The sequence below is a fragment of the Motacilla alba genome, chromosome 9 (assembly GCF_015832195.1).
Source record: "Motacilla alba alba isolate MOTALB_02 chromosome 9, Motacilla_alba_V1.0_pri, whole genome shotgun sequence".
NCBI classification, from domain to species: Eukaryota; Metazoa; Chordata; class Aves; order Passeriformes; family Motacillidae; genus Motacilla; species Motacilla alba.
Genome location: NC_052024.1, coordinates 16,325,428 through 16,346,328, shown reverse-complemented (window position 1 = coordinate 16,346,328; position 20,901 = coordinate 16,325,428). Strand labels below are relative to the sequence as shown.

Here is a 20,901-nt window from a genome sequence, read left to right as displayed (position 1 = left end):
ACAGCAAGTGAGGGGGCGGGGAGTGCAGTAAACACGCAAACTCCTGCTTGAAGGCTCTTTGGTCTCATTCTTCAAAGAGGCCTTAGAAAAAAAGAGAGTGGCAGGCGCCCAGCCCAGCCGTGACAGGAGTCACAAATTATGCCCTGGCCATTGTAGTGGGCTGGGAAACAACGAGCATTATGTTCTGCTGGGCTCCGGTGCCTAGGACAGGGCAAAGAGAAAGTCACCAAGACCCAGAGGCAAAGCGATCCTTTTCCTTAGCAACCACCAGGAAACCATAGAAACCTCCAGCCAGACTCACCCCAGCTCTGACACAACACTGGGTGCACAGAACAAGAGGATTCATCCCGACACCCGACAGCTCAATCATCAGGTTAGGAGCACACAGGGGGGCGTCTCTGACCTCGCATGAGCACGGCTCCGTCAGAGACAGGTACCCACCTCGCAGTGCCCACAGGATCCAGCTGGACGGGGAGCAGCGGCTGATGGACCACATAAGATGTTGCCTATGGGGAACAAAATCAAGACCCTGGCAGGGAGGGAGGCAGGACGGGCAAATGGCAGCTCCCATAGGGAATGGCAACCCACTGTCAGGGCTCTGTAAGGCAAATAAACCTGTGAAGGTCACACTTCCAGCTCCACACATCTTTAGAGGGAAGGAGGGGCTGTATCAGGAGCTCCTAAAGAGATGCCCATTAGAGGGGACTGTCCACTGTCACCCAGGAAACCTAAAGGACAACAAGGAATCGCTTACTGTGCAGACCTTGCAGAGCCAGGTCTGAACAGAGGTGTAAGAAGGGGGTGCTGCAGGTCCTGTTCAGAGTCCTGGTCCTTGAGCATGAAGCCAGAGTAGTGACCATGATAGAGTGACAGGCTCTGACCAAGGTGGGGACAATTTGCCTTCCAGTTTTGGCTTTTTGCTGCAAGCCAGAGCTGAAATAAAACCACTTGCCTAGTGACAGAGGGGTTGTCCTCAACACAGCAGCAGGGACTCAGCCTCAGGAATTCAATCCACACAATCTAACCATATAAGTGAGGCAGAACCTGAGATAAGGTTGGGCGATTGAAGATCACAGTCTGAGGCCATTTACAGTCTGGATTCCTGTTTCTCCTCGGCAGCATTGTCCAAGAATAAAAGCACAGCCCACAGCATGGGTCCCTTCCATCCACTGGGCTTCCTGGGAAAAAGCAAGCCCAAAGAAAATGGCAAAGCTGTACAGCAAAAGGCCATTAGCTTGGCAGAGAAAAGCAATCAGAGCTAGAGCTCCTGGTGCAGAAGGAGAAGATACCAGCTTGTTTCCTCACTTTCCTGCTTCTGGTCTGACCAGAGAGCCACCTGTCCCTTAGGATGTGGATTCCCACCAGCAGGACGGGAATATCGTGCCCATGTGTGGTGATGATGTGCAAGAGAGAAGGCAGCACTCAGGGGTGAAAGAACACCTGGGAAAGCTCAGATCCACTCAAGCTCAGCCCCTCCGTGGCACAGCCAGGCCAGTGGGTCTGACAGGCAGAGAGTGGCACTGCCAGCAGAGGTCAGTTCTCAGAGCACTGATGAGCACTTTCCTGCTTCACTGGACAAACAAGAACGGGAATCAGAAGTGGCTCATTAGAACACAGCAATCACCCGAAATGGCCACAACTGGGTCTCCCTGACAGGGGCTCAGTAGAAAACAAGGGCAGCAAGAAAGAGGGGCCACAGGAATGTAATTAAGAGGCAAGGAGGCATCTTGTGCGGCAAAAACAAATTCATCTTGCATCACTGCCTCCCCTGATGGCCAGCTAGGTCAGATCCTCACAACATCCCATGAAAGGATCCATGGCCAGCCCTGGAAAACTCCCCTGCCACATCCCAGCCAGCATAAATGAACAACAGTTGTTCTGGATGCAAGGTGCAGCCTCGGGAGGTGGCATCTGATAGCTCAACCACGGCCTCAGAGAATGGCCTTTAGCAGAGGAGTGCACACACACCTGGAAGTGAGGGGAAAAGGAGTTCCAGGGTCTCCTGTCCATACTCAGGTCAAATTAGCACTCATGGGACTTAAACATTTCCTGCACTACCAACTGGATGAGCAGTAGCCAATTCAGCTTCCAAATGGGAACACTTGTGACATGATGTAGGAACAGCCTTGATTTCTCCTCTCCAGGAGCAATTCCTAGCAGGAGTTGAGCCATCAGCTCCTAGTCTGAAAAAGCACACAGCTTTCTAGTGGAAAAGGAAAAAGAGCTTCCTCCAGTGCTGTAGTACAAGTGCCTGGCAAAGCCCAAACAGGCTGGAGCAGACCTTGGAGCACTCACAACAGGGACACTGTTACTTTCTAATGTGTGGGAAACCCATTCTGTTCCCCCAGCCCATATTCCATGTTTTTCCCTGGTACCATTCATGCAACTCTTCCCAGGTACTTATTGCTGAAGGGTTCCAAAGCCCAGCTCTGGTGACAGCAAATCCCAAAGCAACAAAGAAAAAAGAGAAGCCCAGAGTCCCAGAGCAGGAAAGCAAAGGAATTTTCCATCTGGAAAGGGACTTGAGGCATGGAGCAGGAACTGCCAGGGGCAGCAACAAACATGCCCTTGCCTCTTGCTCCAGGACTTCTCCAAGCATGGGCTGCTTCCCTCAGAATGCAGAAAAACAAAGGGAAGGGATCACAGGGTGACTTCCAGAGGGAGCCTGCACCTGACACAAGTGTGAGTTAAAAACAAGAAGGGAATTGAATTCAGGCCCCTTCCTGTCAGTCAGCAACTAACCTTGTCAGGAGGGATGGCAGCACTAACTGAATCAGGCAATTCATTAGGTTGGGGCATGCAGCAAAAGCCCACGCTCTCTGGAGCAGAACTACAGTGAAAATCCAGGGTAATGAGTTGCAAACTGCCTTTGTAAATGACACTTCTGCAGCGACTCTGGCAGGGTGGGAAAAGAGCTAATAGGAAAATCATTAGGTAGCATCCCTTTGATATAGTTGAAAACTGCACAGGCTATTTTTCCTGCTCCCTCCATAATTAACCAGGTATATTACCCATAATACTCCAGCCTGATAGTCCCACAATGGGACCACCTTATCTGCATCAGAGGAAAAGAAGGGTATGCTACTTAAAAGGAAGACGACTCCTGGAAAAGCTTAGAAGGTGTTAAGATTTCCCCCCTACCGCACACGTGCATCTTCTTCAACTCCGTCAGCAACCAACCTCTGCCCAGCCAGGAGACCAAAAGCCTGTCACAGTCAGCAGGCAGGAGCAAGGCTGTCCTGGGAAATGCAGCTGCAGAGGAACTGACCTGCCCAAGGTTGCTCTCTGCAGCTGCAGCAGAGCTGGACACAGTTCTGTGCTTTGCCCCTTATTTACAACACTGTCCTTGTCCTTGATGTCCTTTATGCTAAACCAGGCTACAGCCTGCGCCTCCTGAGATGCAGAACAGCTCTGAGGAAGCAATGCCTACCCACCTGGCTTGTCTGCCAGCAAGGAGAGGTGTCATCTCAGAGTCGTGATGTAAAAGGTACAGCATCACAGCTGGCAGGTGATCCTGAAGGAACTGCTGCTCTCTACCAGCTGCGAAGGTGACAATGAAACACCGAGACGTTACTTACAGCATCAGCACAGAGCAGCCTTAGGACTGCACTAATCATGAGACAGCGAGTGAAACATGAGGGCTGGTGAGATAAACAGCATCTTTGGGAAGAATCTGGAAGGCAAGAGAACACTACTTCCCAACCTCATACCCATGAAAATACAGCCTATGGTCAGACAAGCCCCAAACACTCACAAAGAGGCTGATCCCTGATGGAGCGAGGCTTTGCTTACCCACCACAATCAGCTCTTTTGGAAACACAGAGCTATCATGTGTGACTAGGGCATTTCAAAAACACCCTAATGATACAGATTCCAAAGGCTCTTTGGAGATCTGGAGATGAGGAAGTGTGCCATCTTCTACTAGAATCAGAGCAAGCAAGGACTACTGGTACAAATTCTTTTGTTCTCTGTGGGAAAATACATATTTCAGGACGGTTAAATGACCTTATGGCATCCCATTACTGCCTGGAATTTCCAATGTGTATGTATGCACGTTCACTAGAGCAGGGACATCTCTTCTTATCAACAAGATAAAACTGTGGTCACAGCTACCACGCTCAGGCAATTTGCAGTGGGGCATGTCATGAGATGTACACACTGCACAAAGAAGCCTCCGTGCCTGTGGATTCACAGACAGGGAGCAAAGTGCTGCTCTGCCCATTCCTTTGCCTGGCTGACCAATTGGAGAGGGGAGTAGCACCACGGGGATGCAGAGAGGCAGGGTCAGCCCAGGCTAGGGGGTAAACACACACTCTCTTAACAGAGTACAATTATTACTTACCTCTGGGAGCTCTGTGGGAGGGCCAAACTTGAGGAACTACCAGCAAAATGTCAACAGTCCCTGAGAGACACGGACCTTCGTCATGGAGCAGAATGAAACAATGACATATTCCTAAAAACTCTGCCAAGAAATTCAATCAGACTGTCAGGCTAAAATTCCGTATTAAGAATACAAGGTTGAGGTTACAAGTAGGAACTGAGATATCTCTAAACTTTAATTTACCTTTCTTGATGCCCCTGGGTTACTCTCTTTCAGTTTATACAAAAATATGCTATGCAGACTCAGGTTTTGGTTCCCTTGCATTAGGTCAGGTGTTATACAGGACTTAGTGGGGTGGAAAAAAACAACAGGAAACTTTGTGACCAGGTGCCCGAGATAGGGCTATCTGGGTCTATTGTGTTTGTTGGGCAGGGTCTTAGATTTCTCCATTTCCCCATTATTTAGAATAATAAAGAGCAAGGTTGTTTTTCTGCATTGCAGTTTGCAGCAGGCTCAGACCAAAAATAGGAATCCCCAGCACCAACAGCCCCACAAATGCACAAGTTTGGGCTGCTTTAGTGTGCAGGGGTGGGCTTTCTGTGGTTTCTAGCTTAGCTGAGCTCATATAACCCTGTACAGAACTGAAAGTGTAGGAAAAGTCTGGTTTGCCCATGGAATTTATGTTCCAATACAGCTATCAAAGATAAGGGCACTGTTTCTTCTGCCTTCCCTGCAGTGAGTAAGCACAAGTCTGCTTGGCACACATGGACCAATGCATTTTGCCCTCATAGGATAAGAACACTAAAACCAAAAACATCCTCTGGGGTCTGCATCCTTTTACATTCTTTCAGGAACTGAAAGATGTTCAGCAAAATTCACTTTGCAGGGCTGGTGGGAAAATCGCCACTTTTGACCACTGTCTTCTGTAAAGAACAAAAGCTTTCTGCCCAAAAGCTTCACTCTGGAGAGCAGCTCTGCAGGTTCTACTCCTTTACATGATCCATGGAGAGAGACCTGCAAGCCTCAGAGCAGCTGCACAAGCATCCATGGGACTTCCTAGGGCTGCACAAGATTGATGGCAGGACAGGTCTCAAGTCTGAAGACAAGAAGGGTCTGTCAGCATCACTGATTTTCCCTCCTGCTCTCAACACAGGAGTGAGTTAGCAGCTAAGAAGGTGAGGAGGGAAGTAAAATAAGAGATTTTAATCCAAAACTTTTTTTTTTCCCTTTTGTTAAAGACTGACATCAGCACTGCTTTATTGTGTTCCAGAATTGCCTGGTGTTAGCTGCTATCAACCGAGTCTCGGCAGGAATGCCAGGGACATTTGTTAGCACGAGGCACAGCTTTAGGGCTAGGGCAGCCTACCAGCACTGCAATCAGCTGAGATCCTCTCTTCCATTTTCCAGCTCAGTGCTCAATTCCATATTAAACAAGCACTAGTACAAGTGGAGCTGCAGAACACAAAGCTAGACAATAAAGCCCTGAAGAGCAGAGGGAAGGCAGTTTCCATCCACTTTCTCTCCCTCTGGGTGGAAAAGGCAAACAGAAGTTCAATAGCTCAAAGTCTGTCCTGCTGCAGTCTTGGAGCGAGCTGCAGCTGGAGCATCCCATCGCTGCCATAAACCAAAGCAGGGCAGGATGCTCACCCTGCACCAGGGAGCAGCGTCCAGCAGTGCTCAGACAAGCTGTGTTAGCTGCCTCCAGCAGGCACAGGCAATCCAGGGGAGTTTGCATAAAATCTGCCTCTGCTTCCACCTCCCTCTCGTCCCCATAGCAGTTTAGCTCCCTGGGCACTCCCCACACGATTCAGCCCCTAATTCCCACAACTCTGCTCTGAGTTGCTACCCTTCCTGTAGTCAACAGGATGTCAATACAGTCTTTATCTGTTGTTCTTCTCAAACAGCACAGCACCTCCTGCATCCTTGCCCGTTAACAACTCTGCCTTCTGCTTCATTTCTGGAATAGCTTCTAACTCTTTCCTTCAAGCCAGATTCATTAACCAGCTGCTGCAGAGCTGTTTGCCTCCCCCAGGTACTCTGTGCATGTCATTTGTTAATGACTCATCTCAGCCTGGGCTCATTGCAGACATCCCCCTCCTTTTGCAGCACCAAGCCCTTCGCTGGCACACCAGGAAAGCCAAACATGCAAACAGCTCCATCCCCTCCAATACAGCAGTCCCTTCTCTGTCCTCTGTCACCATCAGACACGGGACAGCTCTTTATTCAAAGTGCTATTTCCTCTCTTGCTCCTTTGCTGATCAAAGGCAATGAGAACCAAAGCGTAAATAAGATCCTCACCCCAGCCAGGCTTTGAGAACAGCAAAAACATAAGAACAAACTCAAAAACTTCCAACCACTAAAGAAGCTTCAGTAAACTAATGTGACTCCTGTAACTGGCAGGGAATAAACAGCAAGGGCACCAAACTCACATCTACTTCCCCAGCAGACTGTGGCTTGATGAGGAGCTAAAATGATTCCCAAAGGCATTTGTATTCTTCCTGCCACTTTGCAGGACTGATATTAAAAATGGAAAGGACACAGGACCATAGAGCCTCACTAGTCAAATCCAGTGAGGAAACGGATGACCAGCACATTGCAGCTGTCCACACAGCAGGCTAGAAATAGACAGAGTCCATCTCCATCACACAGACTCGGGAACACAAGGTCCACCTGCACCTCCCGAGAAGCTGTCAGCTGAACACTGTGAGAAGCTGAAACAGGAGCTAATACTGCCACTGCTTGGGAAACAGTCCCACTGAGTTACTGGTGAAGGCTTCGTGCTCTGGGCTTATCCACTTAATATCCTTGTTGTATTTCTAGGGGGAGAGAGAGCTGGTAAAGAATCAGAAGCCTGACCAGAATCAGAAGAGTCTGGGACTTGACCCAGAGGAAGCTGGAGGGAGGGTATTTAGATCTTCCTCTCCAGACTGAAAGCTGGTGTGCCTGCACTGCAGGAGAAGAAAAGGAGAGGGATTTACTTTCACAAGTGAGCAAGTCCTGTGACTGAGGACTGCAAACATGCAGATGGCAAAGAGTCCTGGTAGCAATAAGAGGAAGGCACGTGCATTGCACGAGCAAATGCAGGTGACAGCTGGCTGCAGGACTGGAGCATTGTCACAGTCCTCTGCTTGAACAGCTCCCCTGCCTGCTCAGGGAAAGAGCTTCTCTTTACAGAAGTGAAATGCTGGAGCCAAACTACAAAGCAGCACTCTGCTACACTAAAAGGAAGGAACTGACTGGCCTAAGAGCACAACTACAAACCTTCCACAACCAGGCATCAAAGCTGTTTAGGCTCAGGACACAGAGCTCAGCTACCAGCTTTGCCACACATCCTTCTGCACAAATCTGGACAAAGATGAACTACTGACAAAATGTGAATAGGCTTCCCTGTCTCCAAGATGCATCAGAGAGATCAGTCAGACCTTTGGTCAACATACACCAAGAATCAAATAAATGCTCAAGTGAACAAGAGCCATTGGACAACAAGCCTAAACAGCCTCCAAGTCAAGACTCCAGACTCTGACATTAAATCAGCATTTTTAATTTTTTTCTAAAATGTACTTTTTTATGAATTGCTGTTCCAATGCTTCCCCCTTAAAAAAAACCCCACACCGTGCCAAACTAGGTGCAAATCACCTGAAGTTAGTTTGTAACAAATAAAAAAAAAAACAAAACCACAAAACAAAGGCTGAAATGCTTTAGAATCACAACAATGTACAAAAAAAAAAAAAAAGGAGGAAAATACAACCTGAAAATGTTCAAAATTCAGAAAAACTGGTCAAGTCCATTGCTTCAGCAAGGGGATGCTGCTGCGACCCCTGCCAGTGGATCCTGGGCCACCAGCCTGCCTCCATGCCAAACAGGCTCCTCTCCCACTGTCGCCAGCATCCAAGGAAGAGAGAATGCATTACCCTTTGAAGGTATCAATGGGGGAAACAACTCACAAGCAGCTCTGGGAGGTCACATCACATTCAGGAGGAATAGTTTCTAGCACGCCCCTAGCCACCTGCAAGGTCTGTGTGAAAGGGCAGCCTGCTTCCTCCTTATTGTACTGATGCCTCAGAGATGCAGAATAGTGCTTTAAATCTGTGAGAGATTAAAGGGCTTAGTAAGGGCAGTAAACAGACAGTTAAGTAAACAGCCCAGCACTGGAACTCATCTTCACAGAGCGAGGTAGTGTGAATTTCACCCCAGTTTAAAATAGACAGGGGTAGCTGAAAGGCTGAAGGCTTCCATGTAAAGCAGTTCCTGGCCTAGAAATCTTCCTGTGCTCCCTTTGGGAATGAAAAGATCTGTGTTGATGGCTTCCTCGCTCCCAGCCTGGCTTTGGTAGCCACACTTCAACCCTGGGATTCAGATGCTTGCTATAGAAGCTCTCCCATGATCTGATTCAGTAGAGCAGCTTCCTCAAGGTTAAGCAGCAATGAACTAGCTGGGAGGGAGCAAAACGGTCCACAGATATTTTGGTTTTTTCCTGCCCCTTTTGGTTAGTCCCATTCTTTAAAAGTCCCTATTGACAGGACCAGAACAGGGACACCCTGAAAACTCATAGGAGCTGCACAGTGTAACTTAGCCAGGTGCTGCTAACTGGGAGCTGTTCAAACAGGGCTTTTACTTGCCAGCTGGGAAGGGACTGGCCCAGAACCCACTGAAAAAGGAGACGCAGGCCCTTTTTGCTCCTCCTGTTGTCATTCCTAACTGAATGACATTTAGATGGCATGTTCTAGTGACGGCTGGAGACCAGCCCTTTGACTTTGGACATCTTCTTTGTGGGCTGCCTTTGTTCTGTGTGTGGAGGGCACTCTCGCTCTACCAGCTGCTGTTCCATCTCCTGTGCCGACGACGAGGCTGTAGCTTTTAATGTTTTCTTTATGTTTGTGACCTGGCCAAGAAGAGACAGTGAATCAGCACCTGCTTCTTCCTCCCCTCGCAGCAGACACTCTGCTCATAAACATATTGAAAAACCCCTGGAGTATAAGAGTGGAAATTATAAAAGAGATTCTCCCAGCAGTAACATGCTCTGCATTTGAGTTTAATAAAGGTAATGTTTCATCCTCATTTACAGACAGAGCTGATAGTATTTCCAGTCTGGAATAACTAGGGATTACTTTTTTTCCTAAGAGACAGTGGTACAATATTGTACCACCCTTCTGTCTGGCTGGAGGGACCTACTACTGCCTTGGTGGAGAAGGAGCCATCCTACCATTCTGTTAGCCAGAAGCAGGAAGGGGAAAGGAGACAGTGAAAGAAAAATTTACTCTCAGGACAGAACTGAAAAGCAAAAATGCCATTTGGTCTACCTGACTACCTGAGACAAAGGTTATTTGCTAAGAAGCAGGAACAGAAATTGGTTTTGTGGGAAGCAACAGTAATGTTTCTGCTACTCTGGCTGAAAAGGAGAGATACAGCACTAAGCACCACCCTTGATCCCTTGGAACTCTGCAGGGCTCACCACAAATACAGTGAGCAAACCTTCAAAAAACCCCCAAGGTTTGCGAATCAGGCGTGCCAACTCCAAGCCAAAGGCATGTGGCAAACCAAATGTGCTATGGATACCGATCAAGCCTCCAAGCAGGGAAGCCAGCCCCCGCTGCAGTGTCTCGGGAGTTCCATCCCCACCTCCCCTGCGGCCGGAGCCGGGGCGCGCAGGGCCGGGCCGCGGGCTCGTGCTGCCACCTAGCGGCGGGAGCGCGCCAGGGCCCGGCCCGGCTCGGGGCAGCGGCCGCGGGCTCTTCCTGCAAAAGCAATTGAGACTCCAGCGATTTTTAACTACACTTCCACGTTTAACAAACAGAAGTGGTTTTTACCCCCTGCCTGCCTTGTACGAAGGGAACAGAGTTGCAGTGAAGATTTGTGGTAAAAGCAGAGTTTTCCTAACGAATCAATATAGGAAACCACAATTAGTGCAGGCACGTAGCCTAAATTTATAAAAATTTATCAACAGAAGGTCCACTCTGCTGGATGTCTGATGTTTGTGGTCATAGTAGCACTCAGAAGCAGATGTGTTTTCTTTCTACCCCATGCCTGATTTGCATGATTGTTAGCCTTCTTCTGAGAGCCGTGACCATCAACCACGTGTTTACTATAGATTATTTCCTTCAGCAAACACACATTTATCCAACAGCACAGAGGCCTGAGATTACTCTGTACCCACCTCCATCTCTACCTGCTGCTGAGTTCGGTGGTGGTTCTCTTTGTACTGGTTGGCTCTAAGTACTTGCTGCTCAATTCCTAAAAGAACTGCTTCACAGCCATCACACCTGCAAGATACAAATGATGTCAAACAGTGTTTACAAATTCTCCCTGGAGCAGGCAATCGGAAAAGTCATGCTCATCTGAAAGTTTAAGAGATTATTAAATTTATACTTCCTGCCTAGAGTTGCAAAAAGCTGGCAAGAAAAAGCTTTGCTGTGTACTCGACGCATTTCTCAGCACTCTCTAGAGAGTCTGTGTTACCCTTACCATCAGAGAGTAAGTGCAGGTTGAATGCACTTTCATCTTCCTTTTCAGACAGGATTACAGCTCAAACAGGATGCAACACAGTATTCAAATGCAAGATTTTAAAATTATAGAAAAAAGCAATATTGAGATAATCCTCCTGCCTGTTAAGTGTTCAAATGACAAGAGCACTCAGCATGGAACTCAGAACTGGAAAAGACAAAAAGGGAATTGGCAGTGGGTTCACTGTTACCTTCCAAACAATGCTGCAAGGTCCTGGAAGCTGTCAGAGCCCTCCCACCGTGATGGGACTGAGGGAGCTGGAGCAGAGAAGCATAAAACCTGCCCCCACCACAGGACAGCATATTTGCCCAGCAGTTTAATTACTTTTCATGCACTCATTACCATAGCAACTAGGAAGCATTTCCCAGTCAGCTCAGGACCTGCCATGGGCTCCACAGTCTATGCGGGAATTTCTTTAGGTGGGAAGGGAATCCTACAGAAAGATGAGAAACAGCTTCCTGGCAAAGGTACAAAGAGATAACGCCACAGCCCCACTACAGTTGCAGACAGGCTGCATTTGCAGGAACAAAGAGAAGACAAAGCCACCTGAAACTTCAAACTTGAAGAGATATCCCATCCAAAGAGCTGTGATTCTCTAGACTTTGCCCACACAGTTCTCAACACAGTGAAAAAGGCTGAAAAGTAACAGTTCTGTCTTCATTATTAAGTGCTGCAGCTCCCACCATAGAACCATGAGTCCAGTTTGGCACCTCTTTCTGCAAAGTCCTTGACTCGTCACTGGGGCTCTGCCATGTAAAAGCTACAGTGAGAGCAGAAGCTCACAGTGTGGCAGAGTTTGGCTTGATACATAATACAAATTGAATCCCAGATGGGATCTTGGAAAACTTGCCCAACAGACTCCTCCTCCAAGTGCCTACTTATAGCATAAGACTCCTGATTAATGGAACATGGTGAAATTGAGCCAGCACTTGAAACTGTGAGGGGGAAAACAGGACAAGCTATGTACAAGGAACAAGGAAGGTGGAGAGACTGCCTCACCATTCCTGAAGTGTTTTGACAATGTTACTGATGTCCTTCTTCTGAATGTCTCTGCCAATACAAAAATCCACCTCTAACACCTGGTTTCGTTGATCCAACTTCCCCTGGATAATATCTGTGTAAACCGCTTCAATGATGAGATCTTCCAGCTCCCTCAGATTCCTCATATCCAGGTCCTTCAGCAACACAGAATAGGGAATGCACTAAAAACAGCAAGACCAAGAGTAAGTTAACAGTCCTAGAGCAAAAATGAATGGCTAAGTCTCAAAAGGTTGAGATTCAAATGTTTATTGTATCCTACACTTTGACTTGCAGGTGCAGCAGTGACTGATCATGGCAGAACAAATGCTTGCCAGGCTATGAAATACTGTGACACAACTTTGGCAATTCCTGAAGCTTTGGTATAGTATAGCACATTCTAGAAGAAAAAAAGGTAAATGGGATTGTAATAGGAATTAAGAGTGTGGCATCATTTTCTCTAGAACAAAAAGTCGGTGTTTTAAAGAATGATTCTCCATCTCCAGCAGTAAAAAAAGCCATACAAAGTTTCCCAGACCTTCCTGACTGATCTGCACGTCAGCTCAGACACCCCCACACTTCACCCATGGAAGTGCACTAAGTCAATATCCCAAATGCACAGGAGAGAACACTGTACCCCACATGTACCTTCCCAGTACAGGATTTTTTTGTGAGTACCCATGCAGTCTGATACAATTGTGCTCTGGAGTGGATGCCATTTTTAAAACAAAACCAAGAGACAACAGCTGTCAAACCCCACACGCTTTACCTTCATTCGGGAAGCCAGGCTTACGATCGTCAAGTGTTTCAGCTTGTTTTTCTGAGTCACTGTTAATTCAGGCAGGTTATCTTTGTTTGCTGTTAATGTCAAAAAGACAAGATTCAGGACTTTTCTTTGAAAATGACATAATCCAGGCTGCAGAACTTCAGGCTAGTTATGCTACACTACACCCTGAAATACCAAACACCTCCAGGTAATGTGGGTGCTGGCTGGTGAGCAGAGCGTGCTGCTGCAGATAAATTGGGACAACCAGGGAGAGAAGGGAAAAGTTAAGAACAACTTGGCAATTCCATTCTTATCTGCTTCTTTAGTAATTCTGGCTCTGGAATTATAAGGTAATTCATAACTGGTGCCCTGCTGAAACAGTTGGTCAATGGCTTTGTTTCTACCAAGTAATTTTTATTTCATTAACAAGCTGACAGAAAAAAATCTTCCCCCTTTGCTGATCTGGTTGCAAATACAGCTGGTTTTATTTCCCTGAAGAGCTGCAGAATTTAAAGTGCAAAGTACCAAGCTGAGGAAGAGAGCAGAAATCATTAATCTAGATGGTCACACTGTCACTGTATTATATCCATGTGCCTCATGAATATTTAAAAAGAAAAAGGAAACTGGCAGTCCTCCAAAGCAAAGAACTCTTTAAAATATCTACTTTAATGGAAATTGGTGTTTCAGGGCCACTCAAGTTCTCCCATCCATCCCACCTCATCCAATGCTCTGCATTTTGACTGCTTTTCCCCCTTTTCTCTTTCTTCACTAGAAAAGGAAGAACGAGCTGCGCTGTCACACAGTGACACAAGAGCCATGGACAGCAAGCACATCCTCTAATCAGTCACAGAATTCATGAGGCTCGTGTTGCTCCACAGACACTGGAATTTCCAGTCCTTGCACTTACAGATGCTACTGCTCCTTACAGGAACTAGATAGCTCATCCACCACCCTGAGAAACAGCACTATGACAGAATTATTTGTCACACTCTGTAATGGTCTGGATGAGGCTGCTACCCACAAATGAAGCATTAAATTGTAGCAGAATGGAAGCATAAGCACCAGAGATAAAAGCACATTTCAACAGATACAAAGATGATTCACACATAGTCTTTCTAAAGCTGTATAAAAGTCATTATTTCAACTTGTATTCTAGCTAAGAAATTATTCACTTTGCTTTAGCAATGCCGTCACGGAATAAAAGGTTATCTCACAAACCATATAGGTTTTTATAAATAATGCACAACAATTTTGTCTAAGTTTTCTGCAGTTTCCATAACTGGTGTCATCTAAATTTCTATAGAGATGTCTGAAATTTCCCTCTACAGAGGTAGGTGGCCTGTGAACGTCAATGAGCTCTGCTGCAGACCAACTCAACCCAGCGCTGCAGTCCCATCCAAACCAGCAGCACCCCAGAGTCTCTAACCCCTCCTTTCATTTTTAGCAAGCAAAACACACACATGACCCAGACCCCCTACAGACAATTCTCCTCCTAAGCAACTCCTGTTCCTGGATGCTTTCACCCAGCCACACTACACCAGGCATCTGAGAAAGCAAAGAATTGCCTCTGACAATCCTGAAGGGCAACCCAGTCCCACCCTGTGCAAATGGCAGCAGTCTCTTACCTACATAGTCCCGGTAGGTTCCGTATGCAAACAGGTTCAGCAGCTGGAAATAAGCAGCGTTAGAGCCCTCAGCAAGCTGGATGGGGAGAAAAGAAAGGTCACAGAAAATGGGCAACACAACCCTGAAAGGCACCTTCTCCAGAGAATGGTTTAAGTCTGCACAGGACTTAAGCACAAAAGCAATTAAATCCCAAGCTGGACCCTTTCTAAGGCCTCAAGAGCAGGAAATTTCAGCAGTTTTAGAGTCAAGATGATCCAGCCATTTCTATCACCGGAACTTAACTCCAGTTTGGACTGACAACTGCTTCGTGTGGCAACTTGGGAGGTAAAAGAAAAAAGCAAATCCTAACTTCAGCTGACAAGCTACAGGGCCAGCTCCTCTTATCAGGTGATAAGCAAGCAGGTAATGGTGATGGCTGGTGAGGATCCTGTGAAAGCTTGGACAGCTCACCTGCAGAGCCACCACAGCTTCAGAGCAAAGCAAGCTGGGACACTGTAACTGGAGCGCATTTGAAGGTAACAGCTCTTCTCCTGCTTGCAAACACTTCACTGGAATAACAGCAGCACCAAGCAGTGATTTTTATTGATTGGGTTTTTAATCCCATTAGCTGCACACAAACCCAGGAAAAAGCCAGCACTTGTGATTTGATACTGAATAACCATTGAGGTGCTTTTATGCATATTTAAGAGCCTGTCTGGAAAGCCAAACTCACTGTACACTGTGTTACTCCAGCTGCAGAGATACTCAGCTCAGATTCCTTCATGTAGAAGAGGTAGGGGCTGGCAAAACACTCTCAGCAAAAGCTCTGGAACTTGCTTTCCACCTTGGTTTGCAATGCTTTGGATTTGGTTACCACCCAGGCCTGATACACTAGACATCTGTTCACAAAGACTTTTGGAGAGCACTGAAGTTCTGCTTTCCAGGACAGTAAAGAAGTAGAAAGGGATTTTTTCCTTGTTGGCTGCCAAAGTGCCTTCTTAAAACTGCTACTGTGCTGCTGCCAGGTTTGTGCTGCGTTTGCAATTGCCTTAAGGTAGCAAAGCTTTATATAGGGATTCTTTAACACCTAACATATACAGGCAAAAGCAAGGTCAGCCTCTTATTCAAAAACATCTCTCAACCCAGGTAAGTTGCAACAGGCCCTCCTGGCACAGAAATTTCACCCACAGGCTGCCTGTGGAAACTTCTGGAGATCCCTTATATGGGTAGTGCAGAAGGGGCATTAGAATAAAAACTCAACTCTTACCTCTTTCACATTTGTTAACTCCAACAGCTCTCCAAAGACATAAACCCCAGGAGCTTCCAGCACTTGATTTATAAGAGCAGTCAGAGCTGAGCCACTTGTTCCTTTGGCTAGTAAAATGAACTGCTCTAGAAGATTGCAGGATGGCTTCTGTTCTCCTGCCATTCTAGGTTTTCAATCTGTCAGTAAAAGAACATCATGTTAACACATCCTTTCTCCTCTGCTGAGTTCTGCCCCGCAGGGGACCAGAAGGTGCTCAGCATAGCAACATTTCAGCTGCCAGCCTCTTCTTCAGCATTCCGAGGGTAGGCCAAAAACCCAGCAGGTTCAACTGCTGATTTAGCTGGGGAGCAAGGATGACTCCCACAATTTCTAAGCAAAATTTCTGTCTGAGCAGTTCCCTAAAAGGACCTGCTCTTGCAGATCCTTTCTTCTAAGACAGGAGTTTAGATTTCATGCTGTTTTCAGACTTTTCCTTCTAGTGATGCTGCCAAATAATGCCAACTGTAAAGATGCTTATTGATACACTTGAGACTTCCTCCTTCCTCAGGACACAGCTCCAAAGCAGCCAACAGAATTCCCTGTGAAGCAAGGATGCACACTACATGCCCACACATCCCACCTTTTCCCTGGACTCTGCCTATGATACAGTGTGCATCCACAATTCCCACTGCTTTCTGAGCCCAAAAGGCAAAAAGAACTGGGGCCTGTGAGCAGCTCCCTGTCTGCACCGTGCAGCTCCAGTGTTTGGGGTTAACTGGGAAGCTCAAGTGATAAAAATACCCTTTCTACAAAGGCTCTATTTAGGTCCCTGTAAAGAGAGGTCTTTGTCTTCAGCTGCTGCCTGACATTTCTGGTGTGCATGTTGTCTCCCAGCACCAAGATGTTGCTTCTGAAACGTAAACCACTATTTATTAACAAGCTCCACAAAATGAGCTGTTTGTTTACAAACAACTAAGACAAAACTTCCCAAGCATGTTATTCAGAAACCAAACAAAGGACTTAGCAGATAAGGGAGGTTTTGTGCTATGTTTGTATGGGATAATTATCAAGCAGAGGGTATAACCTTGATGAAAACCAAACACCAGAGAACTTGTCTGGCTCTGTGTGACCCACGTGGGCCGAGCCCACATCCACCCTTGTGGGGGCAGCACAGTCATACAGGGGCTTGGCTGTTTCACCAGGCATAACCAAATTAAGGCTTGTGAAGGCATCACAGCTTCCTGTATTAGTCAACTTCTAAAAATACACTTTACTTTGTTCTATTACACCTGCAGGTACAAATGGTCTCAGCTTTAGAGAGCAACCTTTAACACTCTCCACACTGAGCTATCTCAGCCCCCCAAGTCTCTCTGGGGTTCTTTCCACCAGAGGCACACGTGCAGCCTGGCTGAACAGCACCTCAGCTCTGACCTGAAATCCCTGCACTACACAACAGCCAGCGTGCCTGCCTGACACACCAGTGCGCTCCCTCTGCTCACAGAGAGGACGATTTCCACACAGAGAATATGGATTGACTGTGCTGGGAATGAGATTCAGATTTCACAGTTCTATTGTCCTCCCTCACAGGTGATCAAACCACACGCTGAGGTTTTTAGGAGGTCACAAAAGACTGGCGGGCTGTATCCATGCCCTGGTAGGGAAGAGGAGCCAATTCTCTGCCCCTTTGCAAGTAAATGTTTGGACAACTGCGGTGCTATTGCAACCTGTATGCACACCCGTGTCACAGGGAATACCTCGCTGCTTCCACAACCGATTTACCCCGGTGAGAAGTGACTGAAATACAGCAGACACTCCAACGTAGCTTGTCCAAAGGCTACAACAAACCAAGGAGAGGGACGAGCCGGGGTTCTCTGTCGTTCAGGCTTTTCTAAGGCAGCTCTAGGAGTTTCAGGGCGGGAAGCGGCCCGCAGACCCTGCAGCAGGAAGGCGGGGGTTTCCCGGCCCTGCCGTTCTCCCCAGACCCCCGGCAGAGCCCTCGGGCCAAACCGAGCCCTGCCGCAGGGGGTAATTTACTGGGGGTCCCCCACCGCCGCCTCTGCTCCCGGGAGGCTTCTCCCAGCCCCGGCATTACCTCTCCGCTCCCGGCCTCCCGTCCCGCCGCTCCCGGCGCCGATCCCGCCGCGCCTCAAGCCGCCATGATGGCGGCGCCGGTGTCCGCTGGCGGCTCCTTCCCCCCCGGAACGCGCGGGCCGCGCCGAACGTTCCGGGCCGATCCCCGGGGCCGCACGGAGCGGGACCCGCGCCCCGGCATCCCCGGGACACCGGCATGGGGCCGGCGGGCCGGCACCCGCAGAGCCACGGTGCAGCGGCCCACGGAGCAAACCGCACGTGCTCGTGCTGCAACAGCTGCTCCGCTGCGTCCCAGCAGCTGTTCCAGCATCAGCAAGTAAATTCCTGCCTCTCTTCTAGGGGATACGAGGTGCTGTGGCAGCATCACAGGGGTTTGCACCCCAAAATTACCCGTGCAAAGGGCTGCTGTTGTAAGGCCACTTCGTTATTAGAAGTGGGGCCATTATTAGATTGAATGGTTGCACGGGGCACTGGAACAGACTCCACAGGGAAGGGATCAAAGCCCCAAGCCTGGCAGAGCTCAAGGAGTGTTTGGACAACTCTCAGGCACACGGTGGGATTCCTGGGGCTGTCCTGTGCAAGGACAGGAGTTAGGCTCGATGATCCTTGTGAGTCCCTTCCCACTCAGGATATTCTATGATTCTACCAGCTGAGCCTCTCGGGCCAGTCCTCCTGGGAAACAGCAAGAGATGGAGTGAAGATAGAACTGATTTTGAACTCCACAGAAAAATGGTCCATTCAAATGATAAACCAAAGGGCAGAGCTCTGGCTGTGACATGGGGAAGCAGGGAGAGAACTGGAAGAGTTAAGATCCTCCCCAGGGCACACATCAGGAGCCAAAAGATGCTTGAAGGGGTATCAGAATGAAGGTGGAAACAAGAGGGAATAGGGGGTTGTTAACCTCCCCAAGGTTTGTAGGCTCATCCGTGCCATGTTGTGAATAAAACGTGCCTCTGTTAAAAATCCTTCAGCTGGGAGCAAAGTGCTTCTGGCTTTCAGTCAGCAAGTCCCTGAAGATCAAATCATGGACCAGCATGGTCAGGAGGGAGGAACTTTCAAGGAATGAACATCAGAAACTATTAGGGAAACTGCTGGGGCTTAGCCTGTGTTTCAGAGCCATCTACAGCAGGTCCCTAGGGTCCCATCATCCATCAGAGAAGGGGCGTCAGTCGAGTGCAGAGATGCAGGTGTTGGAATGCTGTTGTGACACTCTGGGCTTCAAAGCAAATTGGATGTAAAAAACCAGGCCCTGCGCAACAAGGGAACTCAGCCAGGGCTATAACGAGCCAGTCAGTAATTTACTTAAGCCACACTTAGCCCTCATCTGCACAGGGAGGGAGAATTACCTCTTTAATCACATCCTAACCAGGCCCTTCCCCACGGCTCCTGTCATCCTGCAGACATTCTGGAACAGTTGTCTTGGACAAGCAATGTGTGGCCTCCTTTTTCCCAGCACTCGCTAAAGCTCAAATTCCAGGCTGAAACAGAAATGGAAATAGATGATTGTCAGCTATTTTCCATGGATTCTGAAACCTTTTGCTAGAGCCTGAGGGTAAAAATCATCTGTTAGCCCCATGTAGGTCAGCCAGGAGTCCCTGTCCTGATACCTCCCAACTGCTGACAGCCAGCCTGACTGACCTGGACTTTGGAGGACAGCGTCAGCTAAGCTCAGCTTTTAGGACGGATTTTTGTTTTTAAGAGGAAAAATATGTGGATGTCCAGCTGTCTCATTCCCTTTTAAACAGCTATTGCAACCTCTTGCTCCACCCACGCAGCTCTCTGTGTGCCAGGAGATGTTAATCCATTTTATCTTTTAATGTTGGCATTATCTCTTGACTCGCCCCACCTCTTCCCCTTGTGATTCTGCAGCTCAGGTCCCTTTCAGGCAGCACATAATTCAACTTATTTCCCTGCACTGCCACAGTAATGTCCCCAAGCAGTGGGGTCCTGGACCCCCAGATTTTGAGGACACCTGACCTCACCAAGGAGAGAGCCAACAGTGAAAACACTTTTGTGTTTCTTGTATTTTTCCTTATTTTTAATTACTCACCTGTGTTCGCTTCCACAACCTTTCATCCATCCATTCATCCTCATTCCCTGCAGCTGCCAGCCCACACCTCCAGAGCACGGTGCAGGGGAGCTCCCAGGCCCTGCTGAACAGTTTCTGAACTCTCTTTATTTCCCAGGATCCAGGGACTAAGCTGCTTGCTGGACTCTCATCTCAGCCAGGCAAGGAGTGATGTCTGGGTGGCTGCAGATGTGAAGCTGTACAACCTCCTCCATCAGGTGTGGGGTGGGGTGAAACCCCAGTTGGGGCTATCTAAACCATCTCCCAGTCATGCTGCTCTGCAGAAACACCAGCTCCTTTACCTGCACCTTGAGAGAACAGCTGCTGGAGAAGCAGAAAGCAGGCTGGAGGCACCTTCTTGCCTGCAGTGGTAGCTCAGAAGCTGCCACACCTGCCAGAGATGTGAAAGAAAAGTTTTCAGTTCCAAGTGGCACCAAAGGATAGAGGGATTTGCAGCAACTTTCTTGCAAGGAGATTTTAAAGATGATGTGCTCAAGAGCGCTGTTTGTGTTAATGCAGCCCAAGGACTGTGAGAGATCCCAGGGGTTTTGTCACTCTGAGTTGTGCTGTCACGTGTTCCATGGCTGCTTGCCCTGCACTGCTCACAGGAGCTTCACACTTCAGCTATGAGCTCTTCTGTGATTTTCAGAAGTTCATGAATCAGAGGCCTGTGCCTCCCTGCACAGAAAGGTGAATTTGGGAATTCTGAGACTTGGCCAGGAAATGCAAAGGCTCCAGCTTGAAACTCCACAAATATCCCTTCCCCTGTGGTAGAGAAGCCCTTCAAAGCTGCAAGAGTTTCCTTCTATGAGATCCATTTGGTCTCTGGCTCCTTCATCTCTGAGGAGCCTGAACAAAGACAGGATGGATTTTCTTCTGACTTCTGTAAACCAGCATGTCCTACTTCCACCTGGCAGGCTCACTTCCTACATACAACCATTTGTCTCTGCCTTTTCCAGGTCTGCTTTTGTCTTGCTTGCCTTTTCTCCTCGGTAATCTTTAGTCCCTCCTCTTTAGACAGCATGCAATTCCAAAGCCTAGCTAAAATGCAGGATGGACTCTTAACAAAATATAGATATATATTTGCACAGCTCACCCCTGGCACTCTGCCCAGACTCAAAATGACCCCTTCATACACTTAAGCTGATGGTGGGAAATTGAGCATGGATGACATACATCAGGAAAATAAATGCTGCCTATTTTTATTACTAAGATCTCTTAGTGATACTGGCAGTGGCCTTGCCCTTGTGCATTAAATGCAGCCTTTATTAACACTCACAGTCTCC

At 47.9% G+C, this 20,901-nt stretch overlaps 1 protein-coding gene across 3 annotated transcripts; it reads right to left on the bottom strand.

Annotated features, from left to right (window-relative positions):
- Window positions 1-122: 122 nt before the first annotated feature.
- On the bottom strand, window positions 123-17,742 carry COPS7B (COP9 signalosome subunit 7B). Of its 3 annotated transcripts, XR_005258005.1 has the most exons (9): window positions 17,549-17,742; window positions 15,478-15,653; window positions 14,231-14,306; window positions 12,609-12,697; window positions 11,822-12,024; window positions 10,476-10,581; window positions 4,343-9,203; window positions 3,435-3,540; window positions 123-506 (listed from the first exon to the last, which is right to left on the bottom strand). XR_005258005.1 is itself a non-coding variant. In XM_038146033.1 (7 exons), the coding sequence occupies exons 2-7, from the start codon at window positions 15,637-15,639 to the stop codon at window positions 9,045-9,047; spliced, it is 795 nt and encodes a 264-aa protein (XP_038001961.1). In that variant the 5' UTR covers window positions 15,640-15,653; window positions 17,549-17,742; the 3' UTR covers window positions 123-9,044. The 3 variants fall into 3 exon arrangements, 1 of the variants encoding a protein (XP_038001961.1); XR_005258004.1 differs by having other exon boundaries at window positions 123-3,540; XM_038146033.1 differs by having other exon boundaries at window positions 123-9,203.
- Window positions 17,743-20,901: the final 3,159 nt, after the last annotated feature.

Coding starts and splice junctions, on each gene's coding strand:
- COPS7B (XM_038146033.1), bottom strand. CDS start 15,639: ATGGCAGGAGAACAGAAGCCATCCTGCAATCTTCTAGAGCAGTTCATT. Junction 12,698..14,230: donor AACCTACCGGGACTATGTAG/GTAAGAGACTGC, acceptor TGACATTAACAG/CAAACAAAGATAACCTGCCT. Junction 9,204..10,475: donor AGCAGCAGGTAGAGATGGAG/GTGGGTACAGAG, acceptor CTTCTTGGCCAG/GTCACAAACATAAAGAAAAC.